This window comes from Hemicordylus capensis, chromosome 2, assembly GCF_027244095.1.
Source record: "Hemicordylus capensis ecotype Gifberg chromosome 2, rHemCap1.1.pri, whole genome shotgun sequence".
Taxonomy (NCBI): domain Eukaryota; kingdom Metazoa; phylum Chordata; class Lepidosauria; order Squamata; family Cordylidae; genus Hemicordylus; species Hemicordylus capensis.
The window spans coordinates 392,892,079-392,919,923 of NC_069658.1; the positions used below are offsets into that span (position 1 = coordinate 392,892,079).

At 43.0% G+C, this 27,845-nt stretch overlaps 1 protein-coding gene across 4 annotated transcripts; it reads left to right on the forward strand.

The window, feature by feature from the left end:
- Positions 1–1,301: 1,301 nt before the first annotated feature.
- WBP2 (WW domain binding protein 2) lies at positions 1,302–27,239 on the forward strand. Of its 4 annotated transcripts, none has more exons than XM_053291251.1 (8): positions 1,302–1,458; positions 7,013–7,121; positions 8,048–8,183; positions 16,203–16,295; positions 17,839–17,976; positions 18,954–19,076; positions 24,068–24,144; positions 24,927–27,239. In XM_053291251.1, exons 1-8 carry the CDS (start codon positions 1,328–1,330, stop codon positions 24,978–24,980), a joined length of 861 nt encoding a protein of 286 aa, XP_053147226.1. In that variant the 5' UTR covers positions 1,302–1,327; the 3' UTR covers positions 24,981–27,239. The 4 variants fall into 4 exon arrangements, with proteins under 4 accessions (XP_053147226.1, XP_053147227.1, XP_053147228.1 ...); XM_053291252.1 differs by having other exon boundaries at positions 18,957–19,076; XM_053291254.1 differs by having other exon boundaries at positions 1,343–1,476.
- Positions 27,240–27,845: the final 606 nt, after the last annotated feature.

Here is a 27,845-nt window from a genome sequence, read left to right on the forward strand (position 1 = left end):
TAATGAAAGAAACTTTAATGGCAATTGGATCTCTCTTAAATGTTAAGGGTGGCAGAAAATTGTATTTGGCTCCAATCCAACTAAAGCTAGTCTATTGAAATTGAAGTTTGTCATGAGAGTTGCCCCACCGATTTTGATTACATGCAATGGGGCAAAGCATCTGAGGTTGCCAAAAACAGAGGTTCAAAACCATGACTGCTGGAAATCGTTAAACTCCATTTCAATGGCATATTATATATAACTAGTATTTTTAAGCCCGTTATAATAACGGGCGCTAGATTTTTTAATCCCCCTTTCTTCCTTCTTCCTTTCTCTTGCCCCACATTTTTTTCTTTTTTCTTTCTATTGCTCTTCATTTCTTTCCTTTCCTTCCTTTTCTTGCTCTCCTTTTCCCTCTCTCGGGGGGGGGGGGCACCGCTTTACTTTCCTCCCTCTTTTCCCTTCCCTTCCCAGACGTCTTTCCCTTCCCTTCCCAGACGCGGCAGCAAGAGACCTGGCCAGCATGGCCGCCTGGTGTTGGCGGTCGTGTCTCCCTCGGACAGTTCCGCAGGCCCAGAACGGCCCAGGGAGACAGGGACGCAGACGCCAACATTCCAAAGCCATGGACACTCACTTAGCCTTTTATTATATAGGATGTACATTTTCTTGGTTTTAAAATTAGGCAGTCCAGGAAAAACAGATTTTTACAGACACGGCATTGTGGCACTTAAAAAAAATGCGGTCTAATTCTACGCAGGCTCATCATACTCAGAAGAAAGTTCCACTGAGCTCAGTGGGACTTCCTTCTAGTAACCAAGTGGGCATAGGATTGCAGCCTAACAGATTTATGGCGCCAGTCCTTATTTTGTGTACCCTTTAAGCTTTACAGAGAAGTGTCAGGGAGCATCTCTTGCATTTTATGGTCACGAACGTTTCTACAGGAACCACCAGGTTTTTCTTAAACAGGCTGTAACCAGCAGAGGATACCATCTATTGCAAACAATGGTATTGAGGTGCCGCCGTGGAAGCTTTTGGGTTATCCGTTTTGCCCTGTTTAAATGGAACCATAATTACCTAAAGCCACGACGTCACACGTACAGTTTAACAATTTAAACGGAACTCTACTCCTCTTACAAAAAGCCAGTTACTAGCCGACTTCTACCTCTCGCTTGCCTTGCCTCTTACAGGACCCCGGATACAACATTAGCACAACACTGTATTAGTATTAGACGATAGGCATAAAATGGCCACCTTACTCTCAAGGCACGAACTACCTTTCCCAGAATACCTTTCCCCTTCCATCACGGCGTTCATGGAGCAGGTCTGCGCCGGAAGTCAAGCGCTGCGCATGCGCACTTCCGCTCCACAACAGCGACTTGTTCGGTGCAGCCAGAACGGTCTGTACAGTTCTTCAGCGGCCATGGCGCTGAACAGGAACCATTCGGAGGGGGGTGGTGTCATCGTCAATAATAGTGAAAGGTGAGGAGGAAAAGCGGGGTAGGTAGAGTTCGGCACTTGCCGCTGCTCTTCTTTTTGTGGGACTCTGACTTGTACGTCTTACGTCAGCTGTGCCGCACTCTTCTCTCTTGTCTCCAGACCGCGACTATCAGCCCCGCCCACTACCAAGTGCCCCTCCCTCGGAGGCGGAGCCTAAGGTGTTGGGCGGGGCGAGAACCTTTTCTTTTTGGTCTCCCCCCTCTCCTCCCAAGCACACAGCCTGGTATTGGGGGCAGCTGGTGATCGGAAGCCTCACCCCAATAGCAGACTGTGTCCTTGCTCTGCAGACCGATCTAGATTTGGGGAGCAGCATATTCACCCTGGCTAGCTGGGCAGAGAGGCACCTTTTGAGTGTGTTTCTCATGTATGTAGCACGTGGAGAGAAATTGCTCCTGTTTATTCTAGTGCAGTGTCTGTTCTCTGGTGTCTCCTTTGTTATTGGACTGAGCTGCTTTAGGAAAGGAAACCATTATTTTAATTCTTTATTTACTGTGTAAACTGTTTTGAGAACTTTTTTTAATTCTTGAAAAGCAGTATATAAATGTTTTAAATAATAAATAGGATACTTGCATAATTTCTAGGCAGTTGGCAGCTTAGCTCAATCAGTGCCCAAAACAAGAGTGAGAACAAATATACTTTATCAAAGCCCAGAAGTGAAGGCCTGAGCTGCAGCCTATTGCTCTGAGGAAAAAAGTGAGGGTGATCCGTTGGTTGTGTTTGGGAATGTTTATACAAACTTGTTTTTCTGTATATGTATGGAATGCCAAGATCTTGTGAGCTTTATTGAAACCAATTTGAAGCAGTGTTCAAATGGAAGAAACATTTTAAACAGCAAGTATACTTATAAAAGGAATTTAGGGAGTCTTGTGGCTTACAATCTATTGTGACATGCTTTCCCAATGACAGTGTCGCAGAGTTCCTGCTGATCTTTTGCATGCAAAAGAAGCAGAAGGCAACAGAGTGTGGGAATCAATGGGCAGCAGGAGGGAGAGACAAGCACCGTAATAACTGGGGAAAGTGGGAGCCACTGTTGGTGATAGGATTTACTGAGCCCAGAACATATGTAAGTAAATGAGCTAGGCTTCTGGTGTCCAGATTGTATAGAAGAGCTGGTACTAGATCCCAGGGACAGTGCATAGTGTTCGAAGGGCATTTTGTCACAATTTTAAAATTAATATACGTACTTGCTATACAGGCTGTAAATGTAAATCAGACAACCTGCAATGAAAAGAGCTTCTAGGGAATTAAGCTAAAAGAGTCCATACAAACAAACAATTTTGGAAACAAACAGAACTTTCTCGGTGGGGAGGGACCCTTGTTACAAATTTGTACTGAGCCTGGAGAAATGCTCAAGCACTGACTTAGTGAATGTTTCACAACCACACTTTCACTTTTCTGGATGTTGCTGTACTAGATTTGACCAAAAAGTCCATCTTGTCCAGCCCTTTTTCTCCAGCAGTGCCAGCCAGGTAGCCCTGGAAAGCTCTGAGATAACAGTATAATGGAGAGAGTTGTGTCCTGTTGTTTCATCTCTCTTCCCTAACATCTGCTTATTGAAGGTATGCTGTTGCTGAACATGAAAGTTCCATTATGGCTAGTAGCATTTGTCTTCTCTCCATTAATTTGCTTAATACTCTTTTTAAACACCAGCTTATCCTAATATCCTGTTGCAATTAATTGCATACATTTTCACTGTGTGAAAATCACTGTTTTTGTGACTGTTGTAAGCTGCTCCAGGAGCTTTGTTAAAATGAAGTTATGGGCTGGTGACAAGAAAACACATAGTTTTTGTTTTTTCTTTATCTTGAACATACTGCCAGTTACTTTGTATAGTGGTGTGCACGAAACAGGTACCTGCCGGTTTGAAGGTGGAGGGATCTCATTAAGGATGGGGGGAGGGTGCTCTTACTCCTCCTGCTGCATTTCTCCCACCGGCGCTGCCTTTCAAAATGGTCCGGTGGGGTGGCAACAGACCTCCTTGTTACCCTGGTGCCTCCTTGAACTAGAAGTGACTGGAAGTTGCCGCTGCACAAGCGCACATCGCAACGTGTGCACGCATAGCGGCAACCTCTGGTCTCTTCCCATCCAAGGAGGCACTGGGGCAGCAAGGAGGTACACTGCCATCCCGCTGGACTGTTTTAAAAGGCAGCGCCGGTGGGGGAAATGCGGCGGAAGGGGTAAGAGCACCCTCCCACACACACACCTTCTAACTGCCCGAACCGCCGGTCTTTCGAACCAGTTCGGAGGCCCATAAAATCCAACTGAACTTTGTGTGCCCTTGGATTCTGGCATTTTGACTGAGAGAGATAATTAATTTCCCCCCTCCTTTCACAAACTCTCTAATGAACGGTTTAACAAATCCCAGACAACAGGGAACCATGGCACCTAGACTAGGATAGTCAGAGGTAGAGTTATTTAATAATTTTTTTATTTGAACCAGGCAGCCCTATTTCTGATCCAAGTATATTACTTGTAAAGGGGATAAGAGAAGCCCATTCCCCACCACCACAATGTCCGTCACTAAGTCCGGTAATCTTTTGAAGTGTCTATTGTCTGGCTCCTAAACATTTGGACTGGTTCCAAATAAAATATATCAAGGCCTGCTTTAATGTTCCCCCTTACTTGTCTATTTCCAAGTTAGGAGATATTTGTTTCTATTTTTAGAAAGACTTCTTTTCTTGTCTCTTTGTTCTCACCCATATAATATAGGTTAATATTACAGTAGCATACAGGAGGCCCTCGTTATTCAGGGGCATTCCATTCTCACCTACAATCATTAATACAGAAACCACAAATAACAAAACCTCGACTCTGGGAGTTAGGTTGTTGCACAAACTAATTTTCCAAAAATCACAACAAATGCAGGAGGGAAGCAGAAATAAATGAGTACAGCACAGTACCTTACTTTCCAGCTCTCCAGCAATGTCCCCCTAAACCCTACAAATCAACTAATTTTTTTTGCTGGTTTTTGTGGGGTCTTCTTTCATTGTTGTAGACATGAGCCACAAAATGGCTGCACACTGCCTCTTGACCAAACATGCCACTGGAAGTCACTATCCTGGTGGCCCAGGATATGTGAAAATCACCCATTTTATTATTTACTGTGGGTAATGACACAGGGTCTCTAAGACTCATCTGTGAAACTGTGTTTGCTAATACCACAGACAAGGGCCACTTGTACTATACCATATAGGCCAGGGTGGATTTGATTTAAATCACGATTTAAATCACTAGCAGGGTGGATAAAAATAAAAAAAATCAGATTTAAATCAAAAAAATCATATTTTTTTATTTAAATTGGATTTTTTAAATTTAAATCCGATTTTTTGGATTTAAATCAGATTTTTTTAATTTTTATCCACCCTGCTAGTGATTTAAATCGTGATTTAAATCGTGATTTAAATCAGTTTGATTTAAATCAAATCCACCCTGATATAGGCTAATAGTAACCTGTTTAGGCTATTAGCACTAAACTCCACTACTAGCCACCATCAGTGAAAGCTGCTTCCGATTTTTGCTGCACATCCAACATTTAGACAATATGTTCCTACCTGACTATGCCTTTATTGCTCCTGCTACTACTCTTCATGACTTCTCCCATGGGATAAACTCTGTGTGCTGACCATGTTGCTTCTCGCATCAAGGTAGAGTGGAGAAGCAACATGGTCACCACACACATGGGAGAAATCAGGAAGAGTACCAGCAGGAGCAAATTAAGGCATAGTCAGGCAGCAGCATATGGTCCGATTCAGATAACAGATCAGAACAAAAGTTGGAGCATAGATAGGGAGCAGCTGGTATCCCAAGATTACAGGGAGCAGCAACCAGAGGATATGGAATGGCATCTTACTTGGGCAGCTGGAAAGCTGATATTTGCACACTAGTATGTGGACATCTGGCAGAGGAATTCAAATGACCCGCTAGGCTTCTGTTCTCTAATTTTCTTGGTTAGATATAGGATTTCAAACCTCGTCATGCCTACATAGCTTTTCTAGGTTACTTCCAATATAAAATTTCAGTCTTTGCTGATCTTCTCCAGGCCTCAAAAAGTGGAACTAATGCAAGGCTCTAACTTCCCACAGTTGGAAATTAAGTCCCACAATTCCTTTTCTCTTACTGCCATTATGGGCATATTAAGGAGCAAGCAAGGAGCATCATCATAATAAATAATTTACACACTTCTGCTATAAGAGCAAGCCTATAGTATTTACTGAGACAGTAAAAGCAGGTGGACTGTAAGTTATAACAGTAACTAGCAACCAAAAGATGTAACAATTTCATTCTCCTACTATATAATGTTGCAAAGGTTTTCAGGACGCCGTTGCCCTTCCCCTGCTCCCCTTACCTGAGTGGTATTCTCTCCACTATTGCCCTTGGCTCCTCCCTGAAGTTGTTGCATAGTGCAACAGCATCTGCCTGTGACAGCACAGATGGGGGGCAACGTTTGGACTAGGAGATTCACTGTACCCTGAAGAGGGCAGCATATGGGTATGGTCATAGACTGCACGTTTCCCATTCTCATTAAGTGTGCTGTAGACTGTAGTGGCCAAATACACTAGAAAGATGGAGCAAGAGTATATTTGCAAAAGTTGAAAAGGTGGTGTTAAAATTTCCTGCCCAAGGCTCTATTATGAGTTAAAAGAAAAATTTAGAACAGCTTGCATACTAATATAATGTAGAACATACTTGCATACACCAGTTTCCCACAAGGAAGCATCCTTGGGAAAGGCTAGTACCCTTTCCCTTCTCTCCCTCTTTTCCCTCTGTCCCCAACTTCTTGCCCTGGGGCTTACCCATTCCAGCATGGAAATGCTAGGTAAGCCATATGTTCAAGCTACAGAAATGCAGTGGTCCCTGTCAATCATATGAATGAGCAGAAGGTTAATGGAAGCTGAAACACTCTGTGAATTCATACTGCAGAAATTGGGTGCACTGTAGTAGCACCAAAAAAGTCCTATGTCATATTCTCCTATAGCAGGGCTTGAAGAATCCCAGGTGCCAGGGAGCCATGGCACCTAGAAATTTAGCCATGGCTCAGACTAGGATATTCAGAGGCACAGTTATTTAATAAAGCATTTCTGTTCTGTGTATTATAATAATAAGGCATTAGATGGAAGCCTTTGTTAACTGGAGGCCCACATGAAATAAGGCATAAACGCCAGGCCAATGCATGCTGAGAAGTTCTGGCTGCATCAGTAATGCTGGGTTTGGCATGGCTGTGTCTTTCATGCTAATGAAACTCTTGTCACTTTTGTGATGATTCTCCTGCTCAGATTCTCTCAAATCATGTGGCTGCTGACAGCCTAACAGGCAATAATTACATTGATACTTGAATTTAGCACTGTGAACTGGAAGGAGCAGAAGCTAAATCATTGCACAAGATGTGTATGCCTCTAACAGATTGCATATGGGCTGCACTAAGTGGCTTGGACTGGGAGATGGTGAGAAATGTTCCGAACCCAAGTTATCCATTCGGCATATAAATCACGACTAAAGAATGCAACCAAGTAATAGACTTGTCTTTGTTTGTATATAGCATCTTGATGACTTATGATCACATTGAAATAACATTCCACGATATGGAACATATGCCAGATGCATTCAAAGGGACCAAGAAAGGCAGTGTCTTCCTGACGCCATATCGAGTAAGTAGGCCAACATTTAGCATGTATAATTCTGGTACGAAGGGGAGAATCTTATGAAACCAGCCTTCTTTCTGAATCCTAGAACTTGAATGTCTCTTCCCTGTTGGGAGCAGTATAACTGCATTTTACATCTCGTCTCTGATATAAATGTGACTGGCGCTTACAGTTAGCTTTATAGTGTTTGGTTGTAGTAAGCCAGAAATCAAGACTCCTACAACCACAACATTTTCATGAGCAGCAAAGTGGCATTTGGAAGAGTGGCCTTGGCCCCTTTCATTGTCTCCTCTTAACTGCCCTGCCACAATTTCGTGGATAAGTGGTTTATCACCTCAAGGTGTAACAAGAAGCTGGTGGTGAGGCCTTAGAATAAATATGTGGCTTAGTAACAGACCACATGAGTTTAGCAAGTCCCCCCTCTCCCTTGCCCTGAAGCTTCATGATCAATTGAGGCTTTGAGTCCCAGCTGGGTAACAGGAGAATCCTCAGCAGTGAAATATAGCAGTGGAGATGCTGGTGGGGTGAAGGCAGAGGACTGGATGGTGAGGAAGAGATGGGTGTGCGCGCATGTGCAGGTGATTTCTGTTACTTGCAAGTGAAGTGGCAGGTAGATTTTTTCAAGGGCTATGCATGTTTGCTTAATATATATGTTAAGCTTCCTGAGAACTATAAAGCTTTCTGGAAGTAGGCAGACAATGATGCCAGCTAATGTGTGTTTCTAGAATGTACTGCTGCCTCATCATGGTATTAGCTGAATGAATGGATTGTTGCCATTCTTCTAGTTAATATGTGTCCTGTGGCAGCTTTAGCTTTAGCTGTGGAAGGCCTTCTTTCTTTTCAGATTGTAGCTTCTAGCAGGAGTCTGTAACTTTCTCTTCATCTGGTTCTCAGTATGGCTTGTTAAAGACTCACATTCTTTTCACCTGCAGGTTATCTTTGTGTCTAAAGGAAAAGATCCAATGCAGTCATTCATGATGCCCTTTTATTTGATGAAAGATTGTGAAATTAAACAGCCGGTTTTTGGAGCAAATTACATCAAGGGTGTAGTGAAAGCAGAAGCAGGAGGTATGTGCTGATTTGTGAGTGTGCATTACAAGGTGAAGAATCTATTAAATAATTTTGATTCTTGTGAATTCAGGACAAACTTCTGTTGCCAGCTATCACAACCCATTATACTAAAAGCATAAGAGCTGCAGTATTAGGCCAGATCAAAGGTCCATTTAGTCCAGCATCTGTCCTAAACAATAGTCAACTAGGTACCCCAGAATCAGATAATCAGAAATATACTGATACTTCTGAACATTGAGATTTAGGGCAGCATCCTGACTAGTTAACCATGACTAAGCACCATCGAAATAACTGAGACAAATTAGTCATGACTAACTTAAATCCCACTGATTTCAATGGTACTTAGTCATGATTAGCTTAGTCTGAATGCTGCCCTTTAGTTATGAATTTGCCTGATTCATTGACCCTGCAAAAAGTATGTTAGTGGCCATTCTGATACATAGTGAATTCCTTCAGCTACTATGGCAAAATGTTTTATTTGTTTGTTCTCAACTTCTTGCCAGTAAATCTTATTGGATGGCCCATCAAGTCATAAAGTTTTGAGTGCAGATAATTTAATTAACATCAGACATTTACTAATAATTGAAGGCAAACTGGGAGATAAGCTTGCTTCCGGTTGCTTTAGCTGATAACTTTTAAAAAGTACTTAAAGACTTATCTCATCACCCAAGCTTTTTAATTTGACTGTGGTTTTAAATTGTTTTAGGTTTTTATTGTCTGTGTTATATTGTTGTCAACCAGCAGAGGTGGAAGTTTGGGGCAGTGAGCAATAGATAGATAGGTAGATAAAATGGAATCATCCTTGTGTAAATGAAAGAACCATGTTTCCAGCCCTTGTGGATGCATAGCATTTTATTTCAAAACAAACTGACAAAAAAAATATAGGGCAATGTCTGCTAAAAGATCAAGCCAAATAATCTGATTAGTTATCCATTAGTAAAGAACTGTGTTATTGGCCTCCAGCCCTCTGTTTGGTGACTCTTTTTTGCTAGCAAGCCACTTTCAATAGTGGAAGGGCTAAGTCCCCCAATCTCAAAGATTGCCAGTGGCAGAGTTGCTGTGCTCTCCCACTTATCCTTCCTGCCTTTCCCGCTGTCCTGTTCTCGACTTGCTTTCATCCCAGTCCTTGGCAACAAATTCACTTCTGTGAAAACCCAAATATTGCAGTGCAGTATATAATGGTTTAACATTATACAGTTGACTTTTTGTAGAGTTGAGATTTTCTTTGCAGAGATGGCACCCAGCTGTCCTTGCAAATAAAAGGTGTCATTTGAAGAAGAAGAATAACAACAGCAAGACCTGGCAATGGCTTAAGAATGGTTACTTGAAGAAAGAAACAGAGGGTTTAATACTGGCTGCACAAGAACAGGCACTAAGAACAAATGCAATAAGAGCAAAAGTCGAAAAATCAACCACAAACAGCAAGTGCCGCCTTTGTAAAGAAGCAGATGAAACCGTGGACCACCTAATCAGCTGTTGTAAAAAGATCGCACAGACTGACTACAAACAAAGGCATGACAAAGTAGCAGGGATGATACACTGGAACATCTGCAAAAAATACAAGGTACCTCTAGCCAAAGATTGATGGGACCATAACATTGGAAAAAGTTGTAGAAAATGAAGATGCAAAAATATTATGGGACTTCTGACTACAAACAGACAAACATCTGGCACACAATACACCAGATATAACTGTAGTCGAGAAGAAAGAAAAACAAGTTAAAATAATCGACATAGCAATACCAGGGAATAGCAGAATAGAAGAAAAAGAAATGGAAAAAAATAAGAAAATACAAAGATCTACAAATTGAAATTGAAAGGCTGTGGCAAAAGAACACCAAAATCATCCCAGTGGTAATTGGCACCCTAGGTGCAATTCCAAAAGACCTTGAAGAGCATCTCAACACCATAGGGGCCACAGAAATCACCATCAGCCAATTACAAAAAGCAACTTTACTGGGAACAGCCTATATTCTGCGACGATATCTGTAACAGCAACAACATTGACAATAAAATTCAGCCATCCCAGATCCTTGGGAAGGACCCGATGTCTGGATAAAACAAACCAGTCAATAACACCTGTGTAACTGTGTAAACAAGAAATAATAATTAATAAATTAACTTCGTTAGCCACCTCACAACAAATTGTTCTGTGGGCAGCTTACAGAAAGGATAGTAAAGATTGTGCCATCGAGTCGGTGTTGAAACCTGGCGACCACACAGCCATGTGGTTTTCTTGGTAGAATACAGGAGCTGTTTACCATTGCCTTCCTTGCACACAGTATGAGGTGATGCCTTTGCTGTTGTCATTGAAGTGAGCATCCGCCTCCAGCATATTCCTGTATCACTGCCAACTACAAATGTGTGTATGTATGTATGTATGTGTATACACACGCATACACACACATACGTGGCAGCTGTGAAAAAAGGCCAATTCCATGCTAGGGATCATTAGGAAGGGGATTGAAAATAAAACAGCTAATATTATAATGCCCTTATACAAAACTATGGTGTGGCCGCACCTGGAGTACTGTGTACAATTCTAGTCACCACATCTAAAAAAGGACATTGTAGAACTGGAAAAGGTGCAGAAGAGGGCAACCAAGATGATCAGGGTTCTAGATCACCTTCCTTATGAGGCAAGGCTACAACACCTGGGGCTATTTAGTTTAGAAAAAAGACGACTACGGAGAGACATGATAGAGGTCTATAAAATTATGCATGTTGTAGAGAAAGTGGATAGAGAGAAATTCTTCTCCCTCTCACATAACACTAGAACCAGGGGTCATCCCATGAAATTAACTGCCAGGAAATTTAAAATCAACAAACGGAAGTACTTTTTTACACAACGGATAATCAACTTGTGGAATTCTCTGCCACGAGATGTGGTGACAGCCAACAAACTGGATGGCTTTAAGAGGGGTTTGGATAACTTCATGGAGGAGAGGTCTATCAATGGCTACTAATCTGAGGGCTATAGGCCACCTCCAGCCTCAGAGGCAGGATGTCTCTAAGTACCTGTTGCAGGAAAGTAACAGCAGGAGAGAGGGCATGTCTTCAACTCCTGCCTGTAGGCTTCCAGTGACATCTGGTGGGCCACTGTGTGAAACAGGATGCTGGACTGGATGGGCCTTGGGCCTGATCCAGAAGGGCTGTTCATATTCATAGATAGGTGTGTATGTGTATGTATAGTCAGATAGAATATAGGTGACTACAAATGTATATTTACTAGGCACAGTCTGGGAAGCATACCGGCGGGCATTCAAACTAACAGCCTCTTGCTCCCTAGGCAAATAGCTTCCCCGCTACACCACCGCAGCTGATAGGCAGCTTACAACACAACATTAAAACATGAGATAAAAACACATATTAAATTATAACAGACCAAAAAGGAGGACAAGAAATATAAAATACAATACAAAAACCATTTTAAAAACTTTTTTTAAAAAATCAGTTACAATCAGATTAAAAAATTTAAAAGGCCTGAGTGAACAAAAAGGTCTTTACCTGGTGTCTAAAAGAACAAAGTGATAAGGTCCCCAGGTGGCACTCACTGGGGAGGCTATTCCATAAATGGGGTGCAAGCACTGAAAAGACCCTCTCCCTGGTAGTTAGCCACCCACCTCACCTCGTTTGGCAGGGGCACCCAGAGGACGGCTTCCAAAGATCTTATGGTTTTTTGTGTATAAAAATACATTTTAAGAAAAAGTATAAGAAAAATGTTTCCCCCTACTCAGTCTCTCCCTTTGCACTTATACTGAAACAAGATGTTGTTGAAATTGATCTCATCCTCCCTGTTTCTGATATTAAAGCTAAATCAGCCAAATAATCTCATCCACTTAGCATCCTTAAATGGCTCAAGACAAACAGCAAATCAGGCCTGAGAGTAGCTCAGAGAGGTCACTCAGCTACAGCCAGAGCCTTATATTGGCTACAGCCTTATCTCTTGGCTGTGCCGTTTCATTTTTGCACTGCAGGCCTAATTGACTGGAAAGTGCTTGAACAGTGTTTCTTTCTGTGCTGTCTGAAAGAGATGTTTGCCAGGCATTATATTAGCATTCTCCCATGAAGCAGAACACCCCCACTTGTGCCACTTTTCTAATGTATTAAAAAGGAAAGCAAATTTAAAGGGTGTTTCAATATTGAGGGTCGTTCTACTTCACGTGTCCCTTCAGGTTATGCTGATGTTACAAAACGATTTGGAAGGTGTCCGATGTTTTTGGAGATATTTGCTCAGCCTCACTTGTGTGCCACAGCAACTTGTATCTGCCTTTACCCTAATTGAATCTTGTTGTTTTTCTCCTGCCTTTCGATTCTTGTTCTGTCTATCTCATGCCTTACAAGTCTTGGCATCTAGCAACCCTCTACTTAAAAAGAAAGGGATTGGCTCAAGCATCCCTATTGATAAGTAGGTCATATGCTTCCCTTTGACTGGTCAAGAGGTATGGGGCAATTTTGAAGCTGGCAGGAGCCTACTTCATCCACTTAAGCAGGCTCTTCCTTGTGAAAGCTCATGCCACCAGTTAGCTTTTAAGGTGCCAGAGGGCACTATTGCTAGGGTTTTAACTATTGTGTATCTCAAGACCAAAGTGGTTGTACGTACATTTTGTGTGTTTTGGGGGACCCATTAAACCAATCAATCAATCTTTATTGATACATTCACAGACCAGCAAACAACCCAATACAGGCCAAAAAGAAAAAAAACAAGAAGTGTGTGAACATAATACAATAGCACAATTGACATAGGAACGATACCTAACAGTATCTACCTATACTATACAGAGTAAGTTAAAACCTCTTTTGCTCAGCCTGTACCAGCTATGAGGATGCTTGTATTTTTATTATTATTATTATTACTACATTTATATCCCGCTCTTCCTCCAAGGAGCCCAGAGCGGTGTACTACATACTTAAGTTTCTCTTTCACAACAACCCTGTAAAGTAGGCTAGGCTGAGAGAGAAGTGACTGGCCCAGAGTCACCCAGCTAGTATTATGGCTGAATTTGAACTCTGGTCTCCCCGGTCCTAGTCCAGCACTCTAACCACTACACCACGCTAAGAACTCCCTCTCTCCTATACCTAAAAAAAGAATGAAAAGTTAGTAGTATATAAATTACAAAGAATTTCCTAAATATACAAACAAGATGATAAACCTTTATAAATAAGTGTACCTGCCTCGTAGGCTTTTTTTTCTTTTTCTTTTTTTTGTTGTTGTTACTTGAATAGCTGTGATTTTACAAGCCTTTTTTCATAAGGACCTCAGTTTTTTTCTTCTTCTGCACAAAATTTACCCTTTACTTAAAATATTTCTCTGAAATTTGTCTTTCTAGGTTGTGACCTGCACTCTGTAATAATAAAATAAGTTGCCTACACTTTGCAAACGATCCAGCAACTCTTGCAAATCCAAATAACTTTATCATATTTGCCTTGAGGAGAAACCACATACAGCAGTTTTATGCAGTAGCAGCATAAAATACACGGTATTGCCATCCAAGGACCTCCTGGTTGCTTCTCTCTCCCTCCCACCCCTTCTGTAGGACTAATCTCTTCTTCAAGCCCTGCCCCCTAACTGCCTTTGTATGTAGTCCAGAAACTTTAGTTGGTACAGAATGAGGCAGCCAGGTTGCTCTCTAGTAGGGATGTGCACGGAACAGGTGGTGGGTGGCTTGAGGTTGGAGGGGGGATACCTTTAAGGGCGGGGGAGGCTGCTCTTACTTCTCCCGCCGCATTTCCCCTGCCAGCTCTGCAGTTTAAAACGGTCCGGGGTGGCAGCGTACCTCCCTGCCACTCAGTTGCCTCATCAGACTGGAAGTGCCGGGTGTGCATACCTGCAGCTGACAAGTGCGATGTGCGCATGCGCACCGGTCACTTCCAGGCCGACGAGGCAACGGAGCGGCAGGGAGGTAGATTGCTGCCCCGCTGTACCCTTTTAAACTGCAGCGTGGGAGTGTGGGAAACATGGTGGAAGGGGTAAGAGCACCCTCCCCTGCCTTTAAAGGTATCCCCCCTCCACCTTCGAACTGGCTCAAACACGGGTCCACGGAACTGGTCTGGCGCTTCTAGAATGGTGCGCCGAGTGGTTCTTTGCACATCCCTAGTCTCTAGGTCATCTCCGAGGGAGACCATATTACTAATGTATTGAAAGAGCTACACTGGCTACCAATAAGTTTCCAGGGAAAATACAAGGTGCTGGTTATAAACTATAAAGCCCTCAATAGCTTAGGCCCTGGGTGTTTAAGAGAACATCTTTTTTGCCATGAACCCCACCGCCCATTGAGATCAGGAATCGCCTGGTGGCTGCTCAGGGACGGGCCTTCTCCGTTGCTGCCCCGGACTTTGGAATGGGCTTCCTGTTGAAATAAGAGCCTCCCCATCTCCGGCAGCTTTTTAAAAGGCAGTAAAGACACATTTGTTCCCCTAGGTTTTTCATAGTTTGACATTGTGTTAAATTTTAAATTATTTTAATGTTTTTTTAAAAATTCTGTTCCAATTTTTGTTGTTTTGTTGTAAACTGCCCAGAGACATACGTTGGGAGGTGGGGTGGTATACAAATGTGTTAAATAAAATTTAAAAAATAAATATTTGAGGGCAATGTGAAATGATTGGCTTGAATCTTCCCCAGAACAGTTTGCTTTTATGTGTGCATTTTCTCTACACATGTTCAGATCTCACTTGTTTAATCAAGTAGTGATTAAACACTGTAGTGATTAAACACTGGGATGTGTTTTTTCCCCCCCAAACTGCAAGTTATATGGTCATTAATAATTCTATTTCTCTAACCTACAATATATATTTCTTGAGTCATATGTTATAATAGCACTGTTCTTCTTGTTTCATATTGCATGATTGTGGTGAACTAACCAAGAGTAGCCGTGGAGACTACAGCAAATTGAATTTGCCCGTGGTGACTCAGACTAAATCTAATCTTCCTGATATTTTGGCTTGCTATTTGTTGCCAGACAGAATTTTGCTGAGGTGAACTTTAGTCCCTCTCAAATTACTATGTTTTAAATGCATTTCTCTTTCAGATGTCTTGCCAATCAAACCAAAAATAGGGCAAGAGCTATTGATGTCTTTTACCCAGTTTTGATTTTATGATAGATTATACAGGTCATATATGTTTGCGGTTTACATATACCTGCTCAGCTTACATGATTTATTCTGAACTGGGGTGTGTGTGTGTGTGTGTGTGTGTGTGTGTGTGTGTGTGTGTAAGGGTATTTCTTGAAAATAAGTATAAAACAATAGGGAGAGGTATTGATCTTAATCCCTTTTCTGTGTAAACTACATTGAGAGTTTGTTGTTGAAAAGTAGTGTATTGATATTCTTAATTTATGAGAAATGGTAGGCAATGTTACTAGAGGCCACAAGGAGCCTTAACATGACACACAAGCCTGGTCTCCTTGGAAACAACCATCATGGCAGTAATTGATGAGGTCTAGAGGCTTAAGCTGCGATTCCATATTCTGATGCACATAGAAGCAGACTCCACATGTATCCTCCTTCCACTTCTTTTCATTGTGTTTTTGTTTCCCTTGCCCATGGAGTGATATCACATCAGCCCATGTTGTGTATATTCAACGTATAGTTCTTGGATTGCTAAACACTGTTATGCCCACCATTTTCTATTGTGGGATTTCCCAGTGGGAATGCCTAGATGCTGAATTTTTCTGTGATAGTAAATGATGATCTGTTGTTTATAAGGCATGTTTTTAAGGTTTATAATACATCCTGTTCATAGTATCAGGAGAACTCATACCCGCAAAATCATTTGAATTAGCCAAGTTCTTCTAAGGATTATGGTTTGAATATTAAATAGTTGTTTTCTGTATTATAGGCTTTATCAACCAGGAAGTTAGTTAGTATTTGTTTAAAGGTGGATTTAAAAAAAAGATTCTTGGTGTCAGCCATGATACTGTTCATGGGAATATAAGATGAATGTCTGGATTTCAACAATAACCTCTGAGAACAGAACCTGATAACAGATGAATCTATTCTATTTTATCTTCTCTCTAGGTGGTTGGGAAGGATCTGCAACATTCAAAATGACATTCTCAGCTGGAGGTGCCATTGAATTTGGACAGCGCATGCTGCAAGTGGCATCTCAAGGTACTTTAAAAAAAATCCTTAACAAGGAAACTAGTAAGGATGTACCCAAAATGTTTCGGAGGCCATTATAGAGGCCTCCAAAACACTTCTGCCACCGGGGCCATTTCAGCTTTCGAAGGCAGCGAGGGTGTTCCCTTAAGGGCGGGGGAGGGTGCATTTGCCCCTTCCACCGCATCCCCCCCCCCAGCGCTCCATTGTATCAAAGCCCCTCGGGTCGGCAGCATACCTCCCTGCTGCCCCATTGCCGTCCTTGGCTGGAAGTACCAGGTGCGCATGCACCCGTTGTATGCACACATGTGCATGGCAGACGGGCACACGAACACGATGGGAGCACACGATGGGCACACAAGCGCCCAGTACTTCCGGCTACTTCCGGCCAAGGGTGGCAACAGGGCAGCAGAGAGGTATGCTGCTGCCCTGAGGGGCTGTGATACAACGGAGCGGGGGAAATGCAGCGGGAGGGGTAAGTGCACCCTCCCCCACCCTTAAGGGAACCCACTGACTCCGGAACGGTTCCAGGCACATCCCTAGAAGCTAGTTCAGTTAAAGACAGACAGGTAGAGGTGTGTGTGTGTGTGTTAGATTCAGATGTCGCTCAGTGACTTAAAATATTTGAGAATTTAAGATTCCATGATGAAATTCACACTTTGCCTTATTTTGATTGAATTGAATAGCTTCATTAAAATTAAAACCTTCTCCCCATGTTATGAGAGAAAAATCTCATCTCTTTTTCAGCTATACAGATAACTAGTAAAGTGACAGCCACAGTCAAATTAACTAGCTAAACTACAGCTTCTAATTGCCCCTAATTGCAAAAGCATGTCTCTTGCTTATTCTGTATCTCTTCACTTTATAATGCATGACACTAGTCAGGCACAGTAAGCACACTTTCATCTGTCGCAGCATGTGCAACCGAATCCCCGTGTTTGCTGTTAATGACCTGTTGTTTCATGTAACTGCTGATGGTCAAAAGGGCAACCCTATGTCTTCCCAGTGCCATGATGTGCACCACAGCCTTTCTTCTCACTAGCTTGCCATCTGGCCGTATCACTTCAGGCAGCCCCTCCTGACTTCCCCAGGTATGTTAGTCATGGGACCAAGCAGCCTTGCAGCGTATGCAGTTCCCATGTAACCAACCCCGAGCTGAGCTCTCCAGTGTCAGGCTCCAAGCAGTTCTGCTTCTTGTCCTTCTGTCACCACTCCATTCCCCGTTGATGGGTGCATGAGCACTAGGCATCAGGCTGCACACATTACACTACCGACACTTCCTATTTCGCCAGGCCTCATAAATCTAAGGCCAGCTCTGAGCACCCTACAGGAAGCTTCTCTAAACTAATGAATGTTGCATGAAGGTGTTACAAGATATGGCAGCTCCTGTCATTTATTCATTTCACCAGCTGCAGGTCTGCTTACTAAGAACAGCAGTGAGTTTTCAGATGTGGCCATACCACTGCTGTGAGGTTTGTTTTGGCTGTTGTGTTCTTGAAGCAGACCCCCAGACTTGTGCAGCTGTGACAAAATTTACTAACATTTTATTTTACAGCCTCAAGAGGCGAGGTCCCCAATGGAGCCTATGGTTACTCATACATGCCGAATGGGGGCTATGCCTTTCCACCCCTTGCTGCCAATGGGATGTACCCTTCTCCTCCCTCAGGATACCCATACCCACCACCACCTCCTGGTGAGTTTTAGGAGTGCAAGAGGGAATCTCTGCAGTAAATAATGAGTTAAAAAAAATTAATTTAAAGAGAGATGAAATGAGGAGAAAAGCAAAATAGCTCCTTTTGGTTTGCCTTGATTTTTGGCCATTTCAAAATGTCACCAAACAGATCTAAATTGGCTTTTGTTACATATGGACTAGTTTTTCATTTTGCATGAAAGCATTTGTTTTTAATAACTGCGTAGTTCCTACACACAAGTAGTTCAGCCTTTCTTTGTGGTTCTTTTGTACCAAGCATGTAGCTTTTTCATGTAGCTTAATGCCTTCAGATGCCATGAAATCGATCCACAGCCTCTCTGGGTTGCTATGAGATAGTTAACATAGTCTGTAGCAGCTTTGAATTGGACATCCTCTACCCTAGCCTGCCAGGCTCTGGAAGTGGCCCAACAAAGCCGAAAGCTGTGCTAATGCCAGTGTTCTTTGAGTACCTCTTAAAATTCTCTGTCTTACGTCAAATACACTGGCCCACCTGATGTACAGCCATCTGCTGCCAAAAGGATGTGTTCCTCTACTCCGAGGCTGCTCCAAACTCAGCTGAGGAGCGGAGCATGTGCAGGGTGAGGGCAGAGCAATCTTTGTTGATTTCACCCTGCCACTGTTCATGTTCTTTGCTAACTAGAAATATGTCCCTGAGGATTGCATGACCCTAAGAGACATATTTCTGGTTGGCAACGAGCATGAATGCAAGAAGGGGAATCGGCATAGATTGCTTCACCCTTGCCCTGGACACACTCTGCTGTTCAGCAAGATGTCAGCTGAGCCTGGAGTAATCTTGGGGAGCAGCAGAACATAGATCTCTTAAAGCAGTGGATAGCTGCCCATCATGTGGGCCATCAGTTTGGGGGTGGAGAACACACAGATGCTTTGGTGACATGTAGTAGAGTTCTGACTCAGTTGGCTATCCAGGCAGTATTTGATTTTGACATTCTCCACTGTAGCAGAGTTTTATCCTGGCCCTCCCATGGATGAAGCCATGGGGTACATGCAGCCTCCTCCACCTCCCTATCCTGGGCCCATGGAGCCACCTGCTGCTGGCCCAGACCTTCCTTCCACTCCAGCAGGTAAGTGATGTACTCAGAAATCCTCTGAAATACGATAGCACTGGGGGCAGGCCTTCATGACTTTCTGCATTTTGTAGGATTTGCTAGAGCTTTAGCAGCTCTAGTCAATGTTTGTTCAGCTTCTCCTTCAACTCCTTTCAAGAAGGGGACTCGAGCTGTAACCTAGAGCTGCCACTTAGTAGACCTCGAGGATGAATTTCTAAAAATAGTACCGTTGAGGTTTCATGTTAATCTATTATTTCTTGTTTACACAGTCAGACAGGTGTTATTGACTGGTTTGTTTTATCCAGACATCGAGTCCTTCCCAAGGACCTGGGATGGCTCTATTTTATTGTCAATTGTTATAGATATTGTCGCAGAATATAGGCTGTTCCCAGTAAAGCTGCTTTTTGTAATTGGCTGATGGTGATTTCTGTGGCCCCTATGGTATTGAGGTGCTCTTCAAGGTCTTTTGGAACTGCACCCACTGGCGCCAATTACCACTGGGATTATTTTGGTCGTCTTCTGCCACAGCCTTTCAATTTCAAATTGTAGATCTTTGTATTTGGTGATTTTTTCTATTTCTTCTATTCTGCTATCCCCTGGTATTGCTGTGTCGATTATTTTGACTTGTTTTTCTTTCTTCTCGACTACAGTGATATCTGGTGTATTGTGTGGCAGATGTATGTCTGTTTGTAGTCGGAAGTCCCATAATATTTTTACATCTTCATTTTCTTCAACTTTTTCAATTTTATGGTCCCACCAATTTTTGGCTACAGGTAGCTTGTATTTTTTGCAGATGTTCCAGTGTATCATCCCTGCTACCTTGTCATGCCTTTGTTTGTGGTCAGTCTGTGCGATCTTTTTACAACAGCTGATTAGGTGGTCCACTGTTTCATCTGCTTCTTTACAAAGGCGGCACTTGCTGTTTGTTGTGGATTTTTCAACTTTTGCTCTTATTGCATTTGTTCTTAGTGCCTGTTCTTGCGCAGCCAGTATTAAACCCTCTGTTTCTTTCTTCAAGTTGCCATTCTTAAGCCATTGCCAGGTCTTGGTGATGTCTGATTTTCCACTTATATTGTGCAAATATTGACCATGCAGGGGCTTATTTTTCCATTTTTCTGCTTGGTTCTTGACTTGCTCTTTCTTGTAGGCCTGCTTTCTTTCATTGGTGTTGAATAGTTTCGCGTTATTGACCAATTGAAGTACATCTTCTTCACTGTCCTTGATATATTCTTCAAGGCCTCTTTTCTCCTCCTCTACTGTTTGATGGACTTGCAGCATTCCTCTTCCACCTGAGCTGTGAGGGAGGTATAGCCTATCGACATCACTGCGGGGGTGCAGAGCATGAATGATAGTCATGATTTTCCTGGTCTTACGATCCAGCGTCTCTAGCTCTGCCTGGGTCCAGTCTATTATTCCTGCAGTGTATCTGATAACAGGTATAGCCCAGGTGTTTATGGCTTGTATGGTGTTCCCGCCACTGAGTTTGGACTTTAGGATTTTTCTAACTCTCCTGATGTATTCACTTCCAATTTTTCTTTTAACTTCAGTGTGTGCGATGTTATCAGCCTGGAGAATGCCCAGGTATTTGTAATGTTCTTTCTCTTCCAGGTTCTTGATCTTGCTTCCACTGGGCAGTTCTATTCCTTCTGTTTTTCTTATTTTCCCTCTGTTCATTATTAATGCAGCACACTTGTCTAGTCCAAACTCCATTGCTATATCGCTACTGAATATACGGACAGTGTTTAGCAGTGATTCGATTTCTGACTGGGACTTTCCATACAACTTCAGATCGCCCATGTACAGCAGATGGTTGATTTTACTTGATGTTTTAGATGTTTGGTATCCGAGGCCTGTTTTGTTTAGTATTTGTGAAAGTGGGGTCATGGCGATGAGAAACAACAGAGGGGATAGTGAGTCCCCTTGGAAAATGCCTCTTCTAATGCTAACCTGTCCCTCGCCATTGATTGTTAACTGTGTATTCCACATGCTCATTGCTTTTTTAATAAATATCTGAATGTTTTTGCTGACACCAGTTGTTTCTAAACATTTTAGTATCCATGTGTGAGGCAATGAATCGAAGGCTTTCTTGTAGTCAATCCATGCAACACTTAGATTGGTTTTTCTTCTCTTGCCATTTTCTAAAATCATTTTGTCAATCAGCAGCTGGTCTTTTGTGCCTCTGGTGTTCAGGCAATTTCCTTTCTGTTCAACTGGAAGCTTATTATTAATTTGATTTCTATACCGCCCTTCCAAAAATGGCTCAAGGTGGTTTACACAGAGAAATAATAAATAAATAAGATGGATCCCTGTCTCCAGAGGGCTCACAATCTAACAAGAAACATCAGATGGACACCAGCAACAGTCACTGGAGGTTCTGTGCTGGGGGTGGATAGGGCCAGTTACTCTCCCCCTGCTAAATAAAGAGAATCACCACGTTAAAAGGTGCCTCTTGCCAAGTTAGCAGGGGTTGTAGTAGCGTGTGGTTAACTAACCCAACAAAAGAATGTTTCCTTACTGCCAAATTCACAAATGCAAATAATCTAGAAAGCAAAACAGGGCTTTTTGTCCAGCCTGTGTATCGTCAGCAAAGACGAGAGAGAGAAATGGAGCAACTTCAATATGTGAGCCAAGCACAGACTGAGCTGTGTTTTCCACTGGGATGAGAGTATGCTAGGTCCCATGGGGCAGAATAATGGTCCACTAGCTGAACCCGCACAGAGCATCTGTACGGTAGTTCACTTCCTTTTGGGGGTTAGTTGGGAGAATTTGTTTGGCTGGTCCTCCCACAGCTCTCTCACTCGCTCTGTCCCCCCCCAACAGCTCTCTTGCTCACTCTGCCCCCCCGCGCGCCTCTCTCGCTCGCGCTGTCGCTCCCCTCCCCGCGCGCCTCTCAATTGCTAGAGTCTGCGGCCACCACCGGTCACCAGGCCAGGCCCACCAGCGTTGGCCAGCCAATTCTCCTACTCCCCTCCCCCACTCCTTCTGCCCCAGCTTGCTCCCTTCTCCGTTTCCACCTCTTTCTCTCTCTTATTCGGGCTCCCCCCCCCCATCTTCGCTTTTTACCTTGCTTTTGTTTTCCCTGTTTTTCCTGCTGGCCGTTGCCGCATCCTCCTTCCTCCAGTCCCTGGTGTCGGGCCGCGATGCGTTCAGCCAGCTCCTTCCTGCAGCCCTCCCTCTAGAGAGCATCTTCCGAAGCGGCCAACTGTTTGTCTCTGCCCAGCCAGGCTCCCCCACTTTCTCTCCCCTCCCTTCTGCCCCAGTCCGTTCAGTTCTCCTCTCCACTTGCCCGCTTTCCTTCCTTTCTTTTCCTCACCAAACGGCCACTTCCTTACGCGCGGCCAACCAGCCAATGCGGCGCCTCCACCGCCCAGCCAATCCGCTGGGTTGCCGGGATGCATCCCCACAGAGGCACGTCTAGGAGAATTTATATAATAGATGCTTTGTTTAGTTGACAATAGTGAATAATACATGTAAAAGAAGAACTAAAGAGAGAGAAAACTTTGCAAGCATTTCTGAGGAATGAACCTGGTGGCAGACCTGGATTGTTGCTGAGTAGCTGCAAAACAGTGAGGAGGGTTTGCAAGGGAGAAGCAGCAGTGGAGAGGGGGTGCCTAATCCTTCCCCTGCCAGTGGTGGTTTTCCTGCAACTCCCTCTCTCAGTCGCTCACCCCTCCCTTTGTTGCAGCAACTGCGTGTCCAGGTCTCAGGTTGAGGGATAAAGCGGTTATGGGTGGGAAGGGCTTGTGAGAGGAAGAATTTAGTGCTCTCTCCCACTTGCCAGTTCAGATTGCATCCTCTCCCTCCTGCCTCACAACTGTTTGATGCTTCCCTAAGTTCCCAAACCTGTATCTGTTAGAAATGTCTCATTTAGCCCTTGGAGTGCAACTTATTGATTGATTGATTGATTGATTGATTGATTGTTAAATTTATATGCTGCCTTTCATTAAAGCAATCCCAAGGCGGTTTACAGCCAAAAATTTAAACAACTGCTCTAAAGTTCATGATTCCCGTAGCAGATTCCCACACTTTTATTGAGCAGTCTGTGGGTAGAAAGCATCAAGTTGTGCTCTGTTTGCAGGCTGGGAGGGAAGGAAGCCCTTCTCATGAACCCAGAGTCAGCCTCTTAGTATGCTTGCACACAGGTTTGGTGCTGGATTCATTTGGGAGGAGCTTTGCATCCAGTCCTGAGCACTGCACTGACCAAGATAATTATTCCCTGGGGTAACAAATATTGAAAGTTACCACTGTATTTCTAGGAGTGACCACAGCAAGCAGCAGCTGTGGCTTTCCACCAGCCCCTTCTCCAACAGAAATGTTGGGGAAACTGCATTGAGTTTTAGTGGATGGCAGAGAAGGGCCTGCACTTGTCTTGGTATTTATTCTTCATGGACAGCTTGGGAAGAGGAGAATTGTGAGTGGAGGGTGTTTATGCTGGAATTTATGGAGACTGTCCCACCAACAAGAAAAGCCTTCAAAAGTGCTAGACAGAGTTATTTTATGTTTGCAGCAGCATTCCAGATTATTAGCACAGCTGATACATTTCAAGTACAGCTTGTCTCTTGACTGTACTTGGAATACATTAGGCATGGGAGTTTCAAATACTTTTTCAAATAAAATAAAACATATCCTGTAATACGTCTTACGTTCATCTTGTGGTTCAAAGATTGGTGCTGCCCTTTTCTTTCTCTCTCTTTTTGGGGCCTACACGTGATGGTGCTGAAGTTCCAAATGTTCCCCTGCAAACTGGCAAAGAGACACCCTTTAAAGTGGTGGGTCTCCTATTTTAGCAATGGGGTATCAACTCTCCCAACATAGCATCTCCCGCCATGTGTCTGTTACTGGTGTTTCTCTTGTGTCTTTTTTTAAATTATTATTGTGATCCCCTTTGGAAAGGGAGCCATTTTTCAGTGAACTTTTTGTTGTTATTGAAAAATGGTGTATAAATATTCTCAATAATATTTTTTTAAAGCTCCTTCGACCCAACCTATAATATGTTTTTCCTATAGCTGAAGCCAAGGCTGCAGAAGCTGCGGCGAGTGCTTATTACAGCCCAGGCAACCCTCATAATGTCTACATGCCCATGGTAAGCTTTGTACCCTTCCCTATATATAGTTGAAAACTGCTCTCTAGAAATGAAGAATAAAAGACATATAATCTACCATTCTGCTCCAGCAGCCTTGCCATCCATATGTTACAAATCAGCCCTTGACCAAAAAAAATACTGCTGGTAAACAAACCTAGCAGAGAGCTGTGGAAGGTAAGACAGATCAATGCCCCTGGTGCCTGTAGCATGTGTTCTTGTAAAATGGATTCTGGTGACAAAATCAGCAAGACCTTTGCATGCTGCAGAGAAATATGAGAAACCTCAACGTAAGTTCCATGCCGAACATGTTCTGTGCAGTATCATACTTAACTATTTTAATAGTACTTCTGATGCAAAACGTACTTTGTAGAATTAATTTTGTGAAATAGGCAATCCCCACATACAAATAGTAACTTGGCTAAGAACCCCCTGTGAAATCAGTACAAAGCAAAGCTTTGGCTTCCGGGTCCGGACTTGATAATCTACCAGAAGGACCAGAGTCAACAGAGAGGAAGCAATTCATAGGAAGCTTAAAAAGATGGAATGACATCCAGACTAAGTTACTCAGTAGTACTACTCAGAAGTTACTCTAAAGGACTATTTAATTCCAGTAGGACTTCCATCGAGTAACTGAGACAGGATGTTAGCCTTTGTTTTGGAGTTCATAATATGAATAATGTTCAGTTCATTTACATATTGATGTGTATCTGAAGTAGCTCAGTTGCTTAGTTTGTGTGGTAATGGATTGAAGTTACTTACACACATTTCTTCTCATATTTTAGGACCAGCCTCCTCCTCCTCCTTACTTTCCACCAGATGACAAGAAAACCCAATAAACAGCCACAACACATTGCTTCCTTATTTCCATTTGGCTAAATGTTTATTAGGGATATGACCGTTGTAAGGAGAGTCTATCTCCCTCCCGTGCACGTAACTCCCACAAACACCAGTGGTAGATACGTGTGCCATAAGGAAAGAGATTCTAAAATTTCCTGGAGCGTCACACACAAAACCTAAGAATTTGCTCTTCCTTCTATATGATTGAGTATTCATCATGATGATATAATGGAGAGGTCTTGTTCTTTCTCTCCCATCCCATCTTTCAACTGTCCTGGAGAACACTCTTTCCTTCATAAAGACTACTTCAAACTGAACCATAGCAACAGATGTTGAAATCAGGTTGATGACACTTTGACGAGCTGACCAGCTTTCATGTGGTGAAGTTTCAAAAGAAAATCAACTTAGTGAGCTGCTGTTAAGTTCTTCAGTGCATGAACCCTTCCACATTACAACCAGGGAAATGCACTGATCTTCTGACAAGATTGTCTAATGACACATACTTAGACAATTGGTCCTATTTGGACACTGGAAATTTTCTGCCACTTCTTCCACAAGGTGCATGTGTGTGTGTTTATGCATCATTCATTAACTTTGAACATTCCTATCCAATTATTTGTGCATCTTGGTTATTTTCTTTCTTGCAATAACAAAATTATAACTGCAGATTTCTGGTCAGTAAAGCATCTGACCTCTATGGTGAACTTTGTAGTTTATTGAACAAGTGGTTGATTAGTTGTCTGAACTCCATTCTAACAGCTGAAAGTTTTCTAGAGAAGAAGATGGCTGCTGCTTTGAACTATTTATTTGTGTAGTTTATTTAAATTTCATCCCAAGTTTTTGGACATGTCTTAACTTAAGTAAAAGCATTTCCCCTTTATTTGTATGGAGTTCAATAACCATTACTCTCTCCTTTGAGCGAATAGCAAGATCACCTTCCAATGATGATTCAGATTATGTCAAAACTAATAAATGGGGAGAATGTGTGTAAAAGCACAAAAGCCTCATGTGAACCTGCATTTTCTGTTATCCCCTCTAACTGGAATCATAATACAATTGAAATCCCATATATAGCAAAACCCAATGGAGAGGATAAACTGTGCTGTTGTCCCTATTTTTCCTTTACAAAATATAGGGAGGGAAAAATAGGAGACAATGTTAGGAATTGGTCTTGTATGACAGTGGTAGTGGCCCATCTCAGAAATCTATTTACCTTATCACCTGGAATTCAGTTTATCCAGACAGATCTGCAATCTGCCAGCATGCCTGAATAGAAATCCACTATTCTTTCATTTGCATCACTTCTGATTTATTGAGAAGAGTATTATAAAATTAAAATCTGACATGTACCAATACTATCTTTCTTGACATCCTGCAATATGTGAGAATACAAGTGCTTGAAACTGAGGCTCCCTGGAATACTAATTTACTGAGCCAATGCATAAAGTGTGGACCTCCTTCACAGTTGCTTTAACCCTGGTATCGGGCATTGTGTGATAACAACCTTGGTTAATTCCAGCTATGGGCACATTGCTGCTCCCTTCCACTTAGCAGTGGACACCATCTCCTTCCTGTTGTTGCTGCAGAGATGTCCCAAGGAAGGAAGCAGATAGGATCAGTTGCCGAGATCATGACAAAGTAGTATGATTTAGCTGCATGCCTTTGCAGTGCTGAATTCTTGCTTCCCTGACTTAGCTGTGCTTTTCATTTTGAGCAACATTACTGATGGTTATGAGTTTCTAAGGGGTGGAGGTGCAAACTTTTTAAAAATTTCCCTCTTTGCTTTGATCTCTGGTAGCAGTCACTCTGATATTTTGCTGCAGGATCAAGTGGCAGCCAAGTGGGGAAGAACCTTGAGTTTCTGCAGCATGCAAATCCAGTTCACAGACACTCTTACAGCAGGAAGGTGTTGCAGAGCCCTTTCCATCAGGCCCTCATAAAAACATCCTGTATGAAGGGAAGCTTGCTGAGGCCTGACAGTCCAGGCCCGACTCTGGAGCCTCTGGTTAGATTTCCCAAATGCTTTCTAGCTGGCCAATTCTGTTGATGTGCATGCATGCCCTCTTCTACCTTGTGCACTGACTTTTCTAGATTTGCTATTTAAACTGCGGTGATGTAAGGAAATGGATATTTTAAAAATAGGTATGTATTTTGGAGAAGTTCTATTAATATATTATGGATGTGAAATGGTTCTTTTGAATGCAAGGCTGTCTTTTTGATTTTCTTAAGACTGTGAAGTAAAGATAAGCTACATCGAATCTCTCTGGCTCTGTGTCTGCATTTTTGTATGGGCAGCTAACTAGTACCGTCTTCATACGCCATTAAATTTCAGGACACAAGGAAAGTAGGGATGGGCCCGGACCGGTCCAGAGGCCATTGTAAAGGCCTCCGGACGTGGGTGGTCCGGTTCGGGTGGGGGGTAGCTTTAATTGCGGCGGGAGGGTTTACTTACCCCTCCCACCGCTTTCCCGCTCTGGCGCCATAATTGTAGGAGTAATTGGGGCGGCTGGATACCGTGTTTCCCCGAAAATAAGACAGTGTTTTATATTAATTTTAGCCCCAAAAAATGCACTAGGGCAATTAGTGGTACATCAGAAATTACTGCTAGGTCTTACTTTCGGGGTAGGTCTTACTTTTGGGGAAACAGGGTACCTCCCTGCCGCCCCTTCCCCACTGTTGCTGTAAAAAAACTCCCAGGAGTCCTTTGCACGCGCGCACATCGTGCACACGCTTCATGTCTCTGTGACGTGCATGCGCGCAAAGGATTCCTGGGAGTTTTTTACAGCAACAGCGGGGAAGGGGCGGCAGGGAGGTATCCTGCCGCCCCAATTACTCCTACAATTATGGCGCCAGAGCGGGAAAGC

What these genes read in the sequence shown, in the direction of transcription:
- WBP2 (XM_053291251.1), top strand. Translation starts at nt 1,328, where the DNA reads ATGCGCACTTCCGCTCCACAACAGCGACTTGTTCGGTGCAGCCAGAAC. An exon ending in TCTTCCTGACGCCATATCGA is followed by an intron (nt 7,122 to 8,047) that starts GTAAGTAGGCCA and finishes TTTCACCTGCAG; the next exon opens with GTTATCTTTGTGTCTAAAGG. An exon ending in ATAATGTCTACATGCCCATG is followed by an intron (nt 24,145 to 24,926) that starts GTAAGCTTTGTA and finishes CTCATATTTTAG; the next exon opens with GACCAGCCTCCTCCTCCTCC.